Below are 17,789 nucleotides of genomic sequence, written 5' to 3'. Positions count from 1 at the left end.
AATTCCAAGCTCCAATACGCTGTTCGGCGGACACAAATTCCATTCGGCGGTCAGCATTGAATAACTCGCAATTTTGAGAACTACGCTGCTACTTAGAATACGATTAAAGTGCTAATTGCAGTGGTTAGTGCCTAATTACATTTTCATTACAAATTCATTTACTGTAATGGTTTGTTAAATTTCTTTTCTAGGAACATGATGATTTTGCCATGAACATTTTGTATTAATTGATTTAAGTTTGCCAATTAATTAAGTTTTATATTATAGTTTTGTAATGTGATTGAATGTGCTTAAATCTGGCTAATTTTAGCATAGGTTAATATGTGAGGGAATTAATTGAGTAAATATCATGCCTTTAAATTCTATGTTCGGTAGGATCAAAAGATAAACAATTTGATTGTCTTATTAGATTGTTTATTTGGTTCATAATCCGGGTATTCCGTAGTTCTTTTAGCACCTAATGAGTTTTAATTGTTTGAATAAGTGTCTTAGACATATATGAACAATTAAAGCACGTGGCTAATCCTGGACGCCATACGGGATAGTCTTATTAAACTTTCCTACAAAATTAGTAGTGGTAGCGAATTCATGTTTCTAGAGCTTTGTCTTATCCGTTAGTTACTAAATTTCTTGCTATCTTGTTTTCTTGGTTTTTAATTGTTTATTGTTTTATTATTTTTATACATAATGTTTGGTTTAGTTTCTGCTATTGATATTGCACATTGAATACTTTAAAACTTTCACTCGATCATTTCTTATTTTTAAGTTTATTAAATTGCATTGTCTTTATTGCATTGTTTTAATTCCCCGTGGGGTCGACCTTTGCTTTTGGACACTATCACTATAACTGATTCGTGCACTTACGATGACATTATATAAAATTGTCCATCAACACACACACACACTAGACTGGTTCATCATATTTTGTTGACGAGACGCTTGGTTGCTTCTTCTCCTGTTGGGGTATGGCATTGATTTGGAGCATCCCTTGGAAAAAAGATCTCTTGATGGTCATTAATATTGTCTTGTCACTATAGATTGCATATAGTATCAATTGCAATACTCCGACACCACATCCAGCGGCATTTGGTACCTTTATTATCATACATATATGAGTAACATGTAATTAATTAGATGAAAGAAAATATTAGAAAATTATAATTTATGTCCTCAGGTATAAGCCATTTATAAATATCATCCCTCAATTTTAAGTGGTATAATGTTGTCCCTCCTTTGAAAACATAAGTTAAAATATATGATCACATTTTGACAATTTTGGGGTAACATTTATACCACTTAAAATTGAGAGATGGCATTTATAATTAGTCTTTATCTGAGGGACATAAATTGCAATTTCCTATATATATATATATATATATATATATATATATATATATATATATATATATATATATATATTAGTGATTAAGTATGCATAAGATTTGGAAGTGCTAGCTTACATAAACAAAAGGGTCCATCTCAAGGAGGCCAAAAATGAGCCAAGCAGTGCCACATAGGAACATGGAGAAAGTCAAGAGGAATGGCATGAACTCTACACTCTTTGTCTTCATCACAACCCTCTGCACTCATCAAATTTTCATGAAGATGAAAAACTACTAAGTTTTTGTTTTCCTAAAAGAAATGTTCATTTTACTTTAAAATTTTCAAATATAATGTTCTATCATAATAACATACAGGACGACAAATAATTATCCTCCTGCGGCTATACTGAAAAGCTATATATTACATTTTTTTAATAAATTAGGCGTGGATTATTTCATATTTCCACCTTAAAATCTCAGGCAGTCTAGGTATTCATTTTTTTAAAAATAAAATTGGGAACTATTTTTTTTTTTGTGTATGACAAGAAAAACCTGTAATCATTACCAATAGTATGAACTGTATAATAGTTTGTAAACTGCACATGGAGACAAATCACATTAAGAAGATCATTAATGACGAACAATCTTACATTATAATTGATTTCTCATACGCACATGTGTTGATGGCAACTCATTTGCGTCAAAGCATAGAAAAAGCATAATTAAGGGTGTGTTCGGTACATGGAATCGAAATCGAAATGAGAATCAAATACTTGGTAATTGAAATGAGTTTTGGTGATAGTATTTTGTATGCTTGGTAGTAGGGTGAAATTGGAATGATTACCAATATTAATGTTTGGTTATATATTACTCTATAGTCTATAATCGGAATAAAGGTTTTAAAAGTATAAAAACAAGCAACCAAAAAAAATCAAGGCAATTGATCTTAAGAGTGGAGATGAAGTGGGTAGGCAATGCATTGATGGAGTCGATGAAGTGAGGAAACATGAATGAGGAGGCAACGAAATAAGGAAGCAATGAAATGAGGAAGGATAATGCCGATTTAAAATAGGCAGTGGGTTTTGTAATTATATGGATAAACAAATCCTATACCTCGTGTTTTAAAAAGTTGTCAACCAGCATCACTTTTAATTTTATTCATTGTGTCTAACATATGAACCAAACACCCTAAAATGAGACTATTAATGGAAGATACAGCTTTATAATAATGTGATTTGTAGGTAATTTGGGTTTTTTATTTTTTATTTTTTTACAATACATTCATAACCTTAGTATAGGATTCTAAAACTCTAAATACATGTTTTTTGAATTTAAAATTTTAAATGCATAAGTTGTTGTATAATATGTAATTTTGTATGAATGTTATTAAAATACTTAACACTGATTGTTTTTTTTTTTTTAATTAAAAATGTTAAAATAGTTGAGATAAAAGTCAGATGGATGACTTTTCACTTTTTCCGTGGAATTTTAGATGTATATTTTTTTTTTAAAATATTTATAGTTTGAAAGAAATTTTTTAATAAATATTATTCCGAATATTTTTATTTTATTTTCACAGTTATATAATAAATGACCCAAGTTGAATTATTGCACAAGACCCCTATTCTTTTTGGTCCGGACCCGTGATGAAAGACAAATTTTTCTGCAAATCATGAATACAAAGTACATTTTAACATGTACTAAAAATACATTATTTGTGTATTGAATTTAAATTAATTTATAGTATACAAAATAATGTAATTTTAATATTTAAATTATATACTTTCGAATAATATATTTTATGTATACAAATAATATATTTTTCATTTGTAATTCACGGTGCAATTGTGTGGACCATGACCCATATAGTAATGATCCTGTGACAAACTTGGTTAGAAAGGTGGTCAAAAGGGAAAATTTTATTGTGGATCTAAAACGGTGCCATTTCTTTTAATAAAAAGAAACGGAAACCGTTCTGCGTAATTAGTTCTGCACTTTCATTTGATAATATGCACTCAATATGTGAGACATGTTATTCAATTTCATTTTATACATACTATAGTTTCATTTCAACACAACTAAAGTATCATTTCAATTCAATTACAGTTTAATTTGATAATATAAACATAATATGCAACGTAGTTTCATTTTAGATTAGTTTTATTTTATTATTAACACACAAAAAATAAGAGATTGATAAAATATAACGACTGTCATTTCTTTACTTAAAAAAATGACGCCATTTTTGGACCATGTTCCACAAAATTATAACAAGCGGGTCAAAAGAATGTGGGCACCTAATTTTTGGGCCGTGTGCAACATGCCTAGAGCCAGCCATACTTTTAGAGATAATTATTATTTTATTAGTATTTTAGTAGGTTGATATAATTGAAATATATAGTTAGAATATCAATGAAAAAGTATAGACTTTAATAAGCAAAACAAATAATAATGAGTAATATTCCATACTCCGTATATTCTTACTTTTTATTTTATTTTATACTCTATGTTTACATGTCATAATTTGATGGAAAAATCACCATTTTGGTATTTCAATTGTTTTTTCTAACTTCAATGTGGTTTCTAGTTATCATTTCAATTAGTTTGATCCTCGAATTGTTTAAAATTTCGGCAATTAAACCATTCCGAGAGACTAAATAGTGATTTCCGATCCCTATTTCTAAAATTTCGTCAATTTAATCATCGAAAGGTTTATTAATTGACGAAATTTTAAACAATTCGAGGATCAATTTAGTTGAAATTGAAAACTAAGGACTAATTTGACAATTGGGAAACAATTGAGGGACCAAAGTAGTGATTTTCCCTACTTTGATTCATTCAGAAAAATGTGAGTCATAGTTTATATATGTTTCTTTTCATCTTTCTCTAATAAAATCAAGACTCATGATGGGAGTTTTACTTCATTATATTGGAGTTTACTTAATTATCATTTTCCTAGCTATAATAATAATAATGAAGTGCAACACAAAAAAAATGACTACTAATTAATTAAGGTTGAGAAAGGCTAGAGGAAGATGAAAAGAACTTACAATGACTGATAGAGGCGAGAAGAACATAATAGCAGTGGAGATTAAGGAAGCGAAACCGCAAAAGAGCTGTCTAGTTCTTCCATGGAAAACAAGCACCGAAAGAAGCGCAACAGCAACGAATACTCCGACCACTAAAATAAGGAGCGCTCCAATTTTTTTCTTTTCGTTCTTTGGCGCAAATACTAGAAATATGACCACAAATGCTAACTCAATTACCATTCCGATTCCATCAATTGTTGTCAGAAGTATGTTGTTAGGCGACACAAAAGGCAACCCGTACCTGTCATTATCGCATACAAAATCATAATCATAATCATAATAATATAAAAACTAATAAGTGTGAATGAAAGTTATACCTTTTATTTATCTGTTTTTTCCGTCACTATATATATATATATATATATATATATATATATATATATAATGCTATAAGTGTTGTACTATACAATATTTTGATAAAAAAAATACCTCTACCATTATAACTTATGTTATTTTTTCCAACTATTATTATCATACACATGCATCCACCATATATTTTCTTATCTTCTTGAATGGTAATAATATATAGACATTATATTTTGGAGTACTATATAAGTTATTTCCTAAAATATAAATATCAAATTTATAAAAATGGTTGTTATTATTATTGATGCACAAGAGTAATGCTAAGCCAATTCACGGATCAAACCCTCAATGTTTTATTATGGATGGATAACTCCCTTCGACTCAACTGCACTCCAAATTGGTGATGTTGTTGTATAATACATTTATAATGCACAACAAAAATAAACTATTAATTAAGGACAAATTAGACCTTAACAAATCAGGCAAAAAATCAATACCAAAGTCATTACTTCAAAATGTTTAATTTGGTGTTGATACACAAAGAAATGAAGTGTTTAAGTAACAAATAGAATGAAGTGTTGAAAGAATATACCAAGCACCAAGCAGGCAATTGAGCAAGGTCATGACATAGGGCAATCCAGAGAACTCTTCCGTGCTCCTTTTCTTGATGATCCTCTTGAATGTAACACTACAATTTGTTTAAGGAACACAAAAAAAAAAAAAAAAAAAATCAAACATCAAGAGAATTAAACGTTGAAACTAGCAATAATGTAGAGAAATAAAAAAAAATGCACAAATTTCAAAAATTTTAAAATTATGAACATTGCAATGTCATATATAAAAGTATTGTATTACCAAAATAAAAGTAATGTGTATATTTATAAGCTTGAACCCAAAAATAATGTGTATATTTATAGTTTTCAAAGGTTGTTGATGCACTTGTTATGCCGTGGACCTGCAAGGTGGACCTGGGTCCAATACGACGTCGTTTCACAATTTTTTTTACAAAAAAAAAAAAAAAAATTAACAACGTTAACGGCTCCTCATCGCAACAGAACACAAACTCTACATTCACAGACTCTATACTCTATATTCACAATTTGAAAACTCCACATTCACACATTACAGGGCTATATGTTTAGTAACTATAATACTACTGTTATTCATTCAATTCACACATTCAAAACTCTATATTCACAGGTCCTATACTCCATGTTCACAACTTGGGAACTCCACATTCACACATTACAGGGCTACAAGTTGCTAGAATTTTGTTAACTCTACTACAGATTCACACATTCATAACTCCATATTCACAATTTGAAACCTCCACATTCACATATTTCAGGTCTATATGTTTAGTAACCTTTAAAAAAAAATAGTGAAGCGACATCGTATTGGACTCAGGTCCACCTTGCAAGGTGAACCTGGGTCCACGGCATTGCCTTGTTGATGGGGCTGGGCCCTGGGACTATTTTATTAGAAAGATCTTCACCAAAAAAGAATAAAAGTCTTGGTGCAATAATTATTACGTGGATCACGGTCTAAAAGTACATAAAATACATTATTATAACTCATAACATACATTATTCTAACACATATATAAAGTACATTATTTTAACTCATAAAATGCATTATCTTACCTCAAAAATTTCATTATTCTAACACATAAAGTACATTATACATTATTCTAATTCATAAAATACATTATTCTAACACTTAAAGTACATTATTCTAATACATAAAATATATTATCTTACCCCAAAAATTTTATTATTCTAACACATATGAAGTTCATTATTCTAACACTTAAAGTACATTGTTCTAACTCATAAAAAGCATTATCTTACCCTAGATATTTCATTATTCTAACACATATGAAATACATTATTCTACACATAACATACATTATCCTAAGCAATACTACGTACTACTTTTATCTTCTCCATTCATAATTAAAAAATTGCTATGGGCTCCTCAGGCATTCGAGGGACGCCTAGGCACCAATGTATTTTTTTTATCTTATTTTTATTTTTTCAAAAATTTTTTAAAAAGTTTTTCATTTTTTAATACTTGATAATTATAAACTATTTAATACTTCTATTTCCTTGCCACAATTATTTCTTCATTTAAAATTTTGTCATTTTACAGTTTAATAAAGATGCATGGCTAACATGTAATTTTATCATTCAAACATATTTATCAAACATGTAATTTCCCCCCTTCTTATGTAAACTATTTTAATTGAATAATAAAATTACATGTTAGTTAGCGAAATTACAAACTTTTTTAAAAATAACTAATTATGACATACAAATAAAAGTCAATAATATAATGTGAAAAATAAAAAATAATAAAAAAATTAAATATGACAATATTACAATAAATAACGAGGAAAAGTGAAATATACACATTTTATAACATTCATAAATATTCATCTTTGTAAGACTATTCCCATCCTTAAAATGATAGGAATTGCAATCGTATATGGCAAATTCACATAAGTTGTTGTTATTATTATTATTATTATTATTATTATTATTATTATTAAATCCAACAAGTGGATGCAAGGCTTTCCACTTGTCTGTCCTTGCATAGCTTCCATCATGCCATTTGGTAAGGTGGGGTCAATTAATTTACTTTAGTAAAATAAAATGATAGGGTTGTTATTATATTATATTTTGATAGTGTAGAAATAGTGGAAAAATTGAAATAAAGTTACAAATATATTAATATTGTAGTAAGGTCAAATTAGAAAAAGGAGAATATTGCAGGATATTGATAATCTAATCTAATATTGAAACACACTTGTAAATAAGCTAGATGATATTCTAAATTTTTACGTTGTAATATATTAAATTCAACAAGTTTTATTACGAAATTACCCATATATATATATATATATATATATATATATATATATATATATATATATATATATATATATATATATACACTCTACAATATCAAATATTAAAAATAATAAAAGATGTGACACCTTCTATAATTGATTAATAAAATAAAAATACCTTCACTTTTTATTCATTTAAAAAAAGTCGTTATAGTTAATTAAATTATATTAATGGAACGTTTGGTTGGAGGGAGGGAATTATGTGAGAAAGGAATTGCAATTCTATAGGAGATGAATAATGTGGAAATAAAGTAGGAAAGGAATTGCAATTCCATAGGAGATGAATAATGTGGAAATAAAGTGGTAAATTAAATTTCAATGTTTGGTTTGAAAGAATAGAATTACAGGCCATAGCTATGCCGCTTGACCACAAGGTCTTTGGCTTATTATTATTATAAATCCTAAGTGACCAAATTCAAATTTTGCTTTTAAAAATTTATTTAACATGCTGTAAATAAACTCTAAAATTGCATAACGAAAGCAATAAAATAGATAAGAGAGTTTTGAGAAAACGTATATGATTGATGTTGCCTACTTATTGAGATTCTGTTTTGAGAGAAAAAGAAGAAGAATATACACTACAATCGAAAGAGATGTCAAACATCAATTTTAGTTTAAAAAACATTGCTTAATTTTGTCTCAAAGTTAATTATTTTCTTCCTAAAATCCATGAAATTGAAATGCCAAGAGGGCCTTGAATTCTAATTCCATGAAAATAAGGGAATTTAAATTCCGTGGAATTGCAATTCCTCCAACCAAACGAAAGAATTTGCTTGTCTTCGAATTATGTGGAATTAAGTGGGAATAGAATTGTAATTCCTTCCAACCAAAAGCCAAAAGTTATTTGAGAATGTTCACACATATAGGTATACATATATACACCTATATTTAAATCTGTATGTATACATGTATATTGAGAGGGAGAGAGGGAGAGAGAGAATTTTACATTGGTGCCAAGAAGATGAAAAAAGCAGTTCCATTTGCTATAAAAAAAAAAAAAACAATTAAGGGTCAGAATAAAAGTGTATTGAATAATTAGGGAAAAAAAAGCAGAGATTTTCATCTGAGAGAAGAAATAAACATACCAAAGATCCCAAAAGCCAAATGGAGAGTGCGTGCTAGACCATGCATCTCTCTAAAGTCTAAACTAACACTCAACTCTTAAACCGTGCACCAATACACGTTTCCACTTGAGGCATTTATAGAGTTTGGGGAATGATGTGGCAATTGTTATACCATGAACGGGTTGATTTTGCATTGTGAATTTTAATTTAAAAATTATGTTTTTGCAATTAACAAATTTTATTTGTATATGCAATTAACAATTTTTGTACCTGTAAATAAATTGAAGACACATAACATGGTAATTACAAACATATAACATGATAACTACATACACAAATTGTTAACTGTAGATATAAAATATGTTAACACTACTACAGAAAAAGGATATTACGTCGCCTAATTAACGTTGGTTTTTGACAAACCGACGTTATATGTCCATAAAATAAAACAAAAGTAATATATATTATTTACGACGTCGGTTATTGGCAAAAACCGATATCATAATTTTTTTTTTAAATTGTAAGAGATACGACGTCGGTTCTAGGGAGAACAACGCCGTATGTCTTTAATATTTAAAAAAATACAATTAAAGACATACGACGTCGGTTCTAGGACATCGTATGTTATAAATAATTTATTTAAAAAAATTAAAGACATATGGCATCGGTTCTGAAAATTAAAGACATATGCCATCGGTTCTCCCCAGAACCGATGCCGTATGTTCAAAATAAATTTAAAAAAAAAAAAAGAAAAAAGTAAAGACATACGACGTCGGTTCTCGGCGACGAACGGATCGTGAGCTCCCTCCAACTGTGCAACTGCTGCTCCTCTCCGAGTCTCTGGTCGTCTCCTTCATGTACGTACGTCTCCTTCAGCGAACCTGACTAGTTTTTTTTTTTTTTTTTTTTTCGTTTATTATTATTATTATTATTATTATTATTATTATTATTATTATTATTATTAGGTGGTAGTAGTAGTAGTAGTAGTTGTTGTTGTTGTTGTTGTTGTTGTTATTATTATTATTATTTATTATTATTAGATATGCAGTACATAGAACATCTTCTTCGTCTTCTCCAACTGCTGCTCCTCCCTGGTTGTGGCTGCCGCTTCTTTTTACTACTTTTTTTTAAAAAATTAAAAATTGATAAGACGTTGGTTTTTATATGAACTCTTGAACCCCTTGTATATATTTGAGTGTAGTGCATTTCTCAAGCATCCAACTCCGATCCATATATATCAATTGATAATACTATGAAGATCAGATATGGATACTCGATTATGGATGCATTTAGAAACGATACCTAGTTTATAATCAAAATATCTAGTTTATAACTAACTAATCCAAATCAATCTAATTCATCGATCAAAATACTTAACTCATCAAATTCAATTTAGCTAATTCATCAAATTATTAATATCTTTAAATACCTATTTAATGAAGTGCCTAATTCATCAAAATATATACCTAACTAATAATCAAATAATTAATGTCTCTAAATACACTAGTACAAAATAAGCTTTTCGCCACGGTTGTAAATGACATTTCGCCACAATACTTTCAAACTAATAATTAAAAGTCCTATTTTTTAAATTCGTGTACAAGTTACAGCTTAAATTCATCAAATAGTACAGTTTTACACAATACTTTCAAACTAACATAAAACTTTATATTGTCACAAAATTAAACTATTATCAGACTTTATAGTAAAAGAGTACTTTAAATCATTACACTTTAACACAACATACGATCAAAACATAGTACTTTATATCATCACACTTTAATACAATAATATATATCATCAAAACACAATACTATCTTCAAACTAAAACACAACAGTTTTATTAATAAAACAAAAGTTACACGCACTAGGAGAAGAAGTATTTTGCCCATTGCTCCTGAATCTCATTTATGTCGTCGATAGAATACGTACTATTGCTTTGAAATGCCTACAAACAGAGACGGATCCACCATGGGGACAGCTTCCCCCACTCACCCCACCCCTACCAATATATAGCCCTTATATATATATATATATATATATATATATATATATATATATATATATATATATATATATATATATATATATATATANTATATATATATATATATATATATAGTAGAGTTCAAGTGTGGTCGCATCTTAACGTGCGGTCAGTGCGGCCTCACCACTATGTATACAGATATACATCACTCAGTGTTAGAAAATGCACCACACAAATATGCACTGTTAGGTACATATCACAAAAAAACACACCACTAAGTATGAAAATATACACCACACAGTGTTTGGAGATGCACAATTAGGGGCAGGGGAGTTATAATGCATTATTTTGGGTGTGTTGTTGTTTTTTGGTGTTTTTGTGTATTTTCATGTGGTGCGTTTTCTAATATTGAGTGGTGCATTTTATAACATTGAGTGGTGTGAACCGCACGGGAATACGCAACCACATCTGAGCAGATATATATATATATATATATATATATATATATATGAAAACAGATATGAACAATAATTAACTAGTTAGTTGAGTTGGAATGTATGCATGTTTACTTAAGAAATGGTGAGGGTTTGAATCCTTATATAGTTGTAGGCCCTCACCCTTAAATATTTAACTTTTTGTCTATAGTTTTTTCATTCCACACACACACACGCATACACACACACATATATATATATAGATTTATATTCAAATGTGACCGCGCCTTCCCACGCGGCCGTGCGGTTTACAATAGTCAATGCTAAGAAATGCAACACTCAATGTTAAGAAATGTACCACAATGAAAATGCATAAAAATAACTCATAGCTCCCCTGTTTCTAATTGTGCATTTTTGAACACTGTGTGGTGTATTTTTTCATACCTAGTGGTATGTTTTTTGGTGATGTGTACCTAATAGTGCATATTCGTCTGGTGCATTTCTTAACATTGAGTGGTGCATGTCTTAACATTGAATGGTGTAAACCACACCGACCGCATGGGAAGGCACAACCACACTTGAACACTACTAAAATTTTAACTTTTTTTTTTAAAACTTAATAATGAGATACGTAATTTATAATGTGTTTTCTATTTTGAATTATTTTATCAAATTAATTTATGTTTCATATATTGTTATTAATATTTGTATAAAGTTTTGACTTTTGATATCTTTTATTTTTCGTCTATATCCTAGAATATTGATGACTATATTCATTTTAAGTGTTTCATTTTTTTAATACTACTGCAATATATGTTTATTACTACTTTCTCAACCTATTGAAGCACAAAGACTTAATATCTCTGAGGCTCGAACCACAACCTCCAATATAAGGGAGCAACTTGGAGTTACCTCTTTCATGTTTCGCCCCCACTGAGACATTTTTCTGGATCCTCCACTGTCTACAAAATAATTTAATTAATAAAATTATTAAAAGTGTTAAATTAATAAAGTATAATTTAACTATACATAGTTCTATTTTAATTTGATTACTTCATCCAAACGATCAATAGATGAATATGTTGTCACGTTGTCAAATATATATCGAATGACATAATATCCACACTCAATATGTCCTAGTTGTATCGGGCACTATAATATATATATATATATATATATATATATATATATATATATATATATATATATATATATATATATATATATATAGTAATTTAAACAATTCTTTGTAATTCAAAATATCACACTAAAGCTTAAATTGATCAATTTTCATACGTACTTTGTATTGTATCCAATTGAAGGACTTACTCTGTCCATCCGTAAGAACAGAGCAAAATGCCATATATTAATTATAAACATACATAAAAATTTATAAATAATATAATGGAAGTTAAAATACTTATATTAATAATATATATCTACCATTCTACTTGGACTACAATCAACAAAAGTATTATGACCATAGAAATGTCAAAAAAAAAAAAAACATACTAAAATACCCGTAAAATAATAAAACTATTTATTATCTAATTTTGAGTAATGTGATGTCAAGTGGACTATTGGCGATCACTTAGTTTAATCTATTAAGAAGATTTTAATTAATAATTTTTTAAAATTATTGAAATATATATATATATATATAGAATTTAAAAATTGAAAATATATTAACTCATAGGTAATCTAACCGCTTATACAATTGTACTGTAAATAAATTCATATTCTTTCACAAAACAATATACAAAAATAAAAATTAATAACAAATTAAAATAAATTCGAAATAAAATTTATAAAATCATAACACATCACATTTATCAATATAATAATAAAACATTAATATATTATTACCCAAAATTTAAAAAACAAAAGCAAAAAAAAAAAAAAAAAAAAAACCGACCTCAGATCTGATGGCTGCAATGGCAGACTGTGGTAGCCGGCTAGACAGGCGACTGAGGCGGAGGTGGTGGTGGGTGCAATGGGCGACGATGATGGCTGCAATGGCGGACGGTGGTGGTTGCGGTGGAGGCGGAAATTGCTGCGCAGATCTGGTGGCTGCAATGGCGGACGGTGGTGGCGCAATAGCAACAATGGTGTCTGCGGTGGAGGTGGACGCAATTTGGTCCGCACAGAACTGAAGGATTAATCTATGCTTTATTATTTTTTAATAATAAACATTCCACCACCGTTCCATACTAAGATGGTGGCGAAATGTCATTTATTATTATTATTTTTTTAATATACTTTCCGTCACTGTTACTACTTGGAATAGTGACCGAATATAAAATGCATTTTTTTTGTTTAAACCACATACGTTCCTTCTCACAACAGTGGTAGATTGTTCATCACTTATTTATAAAATTGCCAACGCGTTTTTTTTCTTTAATTTAAGAATACACCACCATTCTTAGAAGAACGGTAGCTAAATGTCAATGTTTTATGTTATTTTTTATACTAGTGATACCTTTTTAATGAAGTACCTAATTCATCAAAATATATACCTAACTAATAATGAAATAATTAATGTTTCTAAATACCTATTTAATGAAGTACCTAATTCATCAAAACATATACCTAACTAATAATCAAATAATTAATGTCTCTAAATACCTATTTAATCAAGTACCTAATTTATCAAAATACTAATTTCATAAAATGTATTGCACAATAATAAATGTAAAATTTTACATTCAAGTAACTCTATCTCTCTCAAAATTTATACGTAGTATTATTTATAGTCATTTTGTTAATTAATACTAACTTATGTAATATACTTAGAAATAATATTATTTTAAATTGTTTGACAACAAATAATTTATTTTCACAAATTTTTTAAAATTCAAAATAAATATAGAAATTCAAAATAAATTGATAAATTTTATGATTCCATATTATTAATTATGAATTATTTTTGTCATTCACAATAATAATAAAATTCAAAAAATAATAATAAAATTCAAAAAATTCACAATAAATATTCAAAATAATAATAAAATTCAAAAAATTCTATAACAAATCAAACATTAATATTCACAAAGTTCAAATATAACACACTAGCTATTATATTCAAAATTAATTACAAATAAAAAGAAAAAAATCAAATGCATTAATAATATTTGAAATAAATAAATAAATACTAAATAATTGAAATACAAAATAAAAATAAAATAAAACTTACCGATAGAATGGCGTCAACGCGTGCGACGGCGGAGAGCGGTGAGCAATGGCGTCGGTAGCAGATCTGAAGCAATGGCGGCGGCGACAGCCCTCGGAGTTGACGACAATGGCGGTGAGAGGCATCGACAACGGTTTTCCTCAAATGCAGGTAAAGTAAAAAATGGTGATGAAGAAGACGGGTTGTTGTGTGGGGGTTTCCGCGCTTGTGAGCAAGATGAAAATGGTGTATGTGATCGTTCCGAAAATGGTCTCACTAGATATGTTTTTGACATTAGTGAGGGGAAAGTGGGTTGACTTTTCGCGGCAACAAATAAGCGTGTGCCGCGAAAAGTAAATTATTATTTTAATAACTTACTTTCCGCGGCACCCACTCCCTATGGGTGCAGTGGAAATTTAATTAATATTTTAATAATTTACTTTCCGCGGCACCCGATCTCGGTGGGTAACGCGAAAAGTAGGATCATTTATTTATTTTTGGGAATACACTACACCTTTTTTAAAGGGTGTAGTGTAAAGTTATATGATCAAATTTGTAGTAGTGATATTCATTTTTAGTATACTGAACGTTTATTTATAATGTATTGAATATTAATTTTTAGATAGTATACAAAAAATCAATCTACAGTATATTAAAATAAAATTTTAATATATTAAAAATAAACATTTAATATATATTAGTGGTCCACTTTGATTCATCTTATAATATGGATAATGGTACATGATATATTGATGGAAGCTGTGTAAGCTAAGATTATGTTTCTACTGAATTATAAAGAGGCAACTTTGTACTGAATTATAAAGAGGCCAACATCACCATTTGACTTTTATTTAGTTCTATAAACCCACTTTACTTCAATTGTCTTCTTTTTGGGAGGTAATTAATTTTGTTAACTCCCAAGTCCCAAGTACCATTTTTTTCAATGGCACAAATCTCCTCATCCATTTTCTTAAGCTAATGAGTTTCTGTAGTAGCCTCCTCAAAGGATATATGGTCACAATCTGCAACAAGAGCAAACTGAACAATCTCTTCATCATACATTCATTATCATTACCGTACCCAAAACATAATCTTGCAAGCGAGCTGGCAAGTTGCACTCGTGTTTAGATTTTCGAACTAATGACCCTGGTTGTGAATGAGACTGAACATTATCTAGAATCGGTTGCTCATTAACAACTTTCTTAGGAACAATGGGAACAACAATTGACTTTTCTTCTTTTGCTAACCAATCTCATGCACCATATTCATCAAAACTGACATCACGACTTATAACAACATTTTGAGTTTCAGTATTGTATAGTTTATACGCCATTGAAGTGTCACTATAACCAATGAAAATACAATTCTCACCTTTATCATTCAACTTCTTCCTTAATTGATCTGGCGCATGTGCATATGCCAAACATCCAAAAATTTTGAGATGTGTGATAGAAGGTTTATTCTCACTCTCTAAGTTTTCTTAGTTGTCTTATTACAAACACTTTTAGTTGGATACCTGTTCAATACATAAATAGTACAAGCCACGTCACTAGTTTTATCCAGAAAGACTTAGGCAGTTTTTTTAGCTTTCAGCATATACACATTACCATATCCATGACGGCTCTATTCTTCTCCTCAGCCACTCTGTTCTGTTGTGGGTTGTACCTAGTTATCATTTTATGCAAAATACCATTTTTCTTTAAAAATTCATTACAAGAAATATATTATGTACCTCTATAGTTCTCAAAATTTTAATCTCATAACCACTTTGCTTTTTAACAAAACCTTAAATTATTTGAAAACATCACATGCATCTGACTTTTGCTTTAGAAAATAAATTCATGTTTTCCTACTGAAATCATCAATGAAAGTAACAAAGTACATACAACCTTCATTTGAGGAAACTTCTAATGAACACAGATATGAGTGAACAATTTTCAACTGTTTTGGTGCTCTTTTAGACTTGCCTATATGTTTCGTCCCAATCAAACAAATCTCACAAATATTATCAAGAACATTAACAATCGGAAAATTAGAAACAAGTTTCTTTCTTGCTAGGTAATTTAATCCCGAGAGATGAAAATGCCCAAACCATATATACCATAACCAATTATCATAACAGATCTCAGAATTAAAGCAAGCAAGAAGTGCATGATTGATTTTCAAAGGAAATTGTCTATTTTGGAGCATATTTACCTTTGCAATCAAGACACATTTAGCATCAATAATGGTACAACACCCAGAGTAATATTTATTTTATACCTTTTTTTTTTACAATTGCCCCATACCCTACAAATTTTAGTGTAGTTCAGAAACATATAGAAAACATCATATATAAAATTGCAAGTACCATCCTTCAACTAAATAGAGATTTTACATTTTCCCAAAATTGACACTTTTGACTTATTGCCAAATGTCACTTCAGATTGGACTGATTCATCTATTTCGGAAAATAATTATTTATCTTCCCACACATATGTTTATTGCACCCAGTATCCAAGAACCATATGTTTTCACCTACAGACAAACTGTTACTGATCAAAAATAAGGTTTCAGGTTCAGTAGAACTGTCACAAGATTTTTCAACAATGTTTGCTTGATTTTAAAGATTATTCTCATTATATTAGCAATCTGCAATCTTGTGCCCATACTTGCCACAATTGTAGCAATGAAATGGGAATTTACCTTCTTTGGTATTACCTCTACCTCTTCTTTTGTTGGAGTTGTCTCCTCTAATTCCCTTATTGGAATTATCATGTCCTCTTTCTCTAGATCCTCCTCTTCTGCTTCCACGACCTCTGCCAGATCCTCCATTTCTTTGATTAGAGGCAGTCATTTTAAAAGTAATTTAGGCTTTTCGAAGCTTCTTCTACAAGTGGTTTCGATTTTGACGCAATCTATCAATATGTCTTGGGCGTTTGCCGGGTTAGCTAAGTTCAGCCTATGCTCGATTCGAGATGTGGCGTTGTGATTTACCATGGAGGGATATGGTTAAATGGTTAATGTCTACTTACTTATCACCAATTGATTTTAAGTAGGATATGGTAACCAAATAACCAAAGAACTCTATGGTTATGCGTGTTTGATATACAATAGTCATATGATAGGAGACCCATTGGGAAGTAAGCATAGTGCATCGTTGAGATCTAACAATTGGTATTAGAGCCGAAGCCACTAGTTCTAATCGATGGCGAGGCAAAAGTCAAGTCTAATCCCAGATGGGATGTTGGCGTAGGTCAGGCCAAGTCTAGTTTGGAAGGGGATGATGGGCGTGAAGGATAAAGACCGAGTAAGGCATGTTGCGCAACTGGGCTTGGTGATTAAAGGTTGCGACAGGTGCTGGGAGGGGGACTGTTGGGCGTTTGCCGAGTTCAGTCCCTGCTCAATTCGAGATGTGGCGTTGTGGCTTACCATAGAGGGATGTGGTTAAATAGTTAATATCCACTTTGTTGGTCCCAAAAGAGAAAGAGTATAAGTCTAGAACGGGGGGGGGGGGGGGGGAAAAGG

At 29.8% G+C, this 17,789-nt stretch overlaps 1 protein-coding gene across 1 annotated transcript; it reads right to left on the bottom strand.

The window, feature by feature from the left end:
- Positions 1–738: 738 nt before the first annotated feature.
- On the bottom strand, positions 739–8,803 carry LOC116021133 (bidirectional sugar transporter SWEET1-like). The gene is made up of 6 exons (XM_031261744.1): positions 8,714–8,803; positions 8,575–8,611; positions 5,310–5,405; positions 4,373–4,652; positions 1,461–1,580; positions 739–1,093 (listed from the first exon to the last, which is right to left on the bottom strand). The coding sequence occupies exons 1-6, from the start codon at positions 8,757–8,759 to the stop codon at positions 905–907; spliced, it is 768 nt and encodes a 255-aa protein (XP_031117604.1). The 5' UTR covers positions 8,760–8,803; the 3' UTR covers positions 739–904.
- Between the last annotated feature and the right edge of the window lie 8,986 nt (positions 8,804–17,789).

This window comes from Ipomoea triloba, chromosome 5, assembly GCF_003576645.1.
Source record: "Ipomoea triloba cultivar NCNSP0323 chromosome 5, ASM357664v1".
Classification (NCBI taxonomy): domain Eukaryota; kingdom Viridiplantae; phylum Streptophyta; class Magnoliopsida; order Solanales; family Convolvulaceae; genus Ipomoea; species Ipomoea triloba.
This window is presented reverse-complemented; position numbering and strand designations above follow the sequence as displayed.

What these genes read in the sequence shown, in the direction of transcription:
- LOC116021133 (XM_031261744.1), bottom strand. Translation starts at nt 8,759, where the DNA reads ATGCATGGTCTAGCACGCACTCTCCATTTGGCTTTTGGGATCTTTG. An exon ending in TTTGGCTTTTGGGATCTTTG is followed by an intron (nt 8,612 to 8,713) that starts GTATGTTTATTT and finishes TTTTTTTTATAG; the next exon opens with CAAATGGAACTGCTTTTTTC. An exon ending in TCTCGCCTCTATCAGTCATT is followed by an intron (nt 1,581 to 4,372) that starts GTAAGTTCTTTT and finishes TGATGAGTGCAG; the next exon opens with AGGGTTGTGATGAAGACAAA.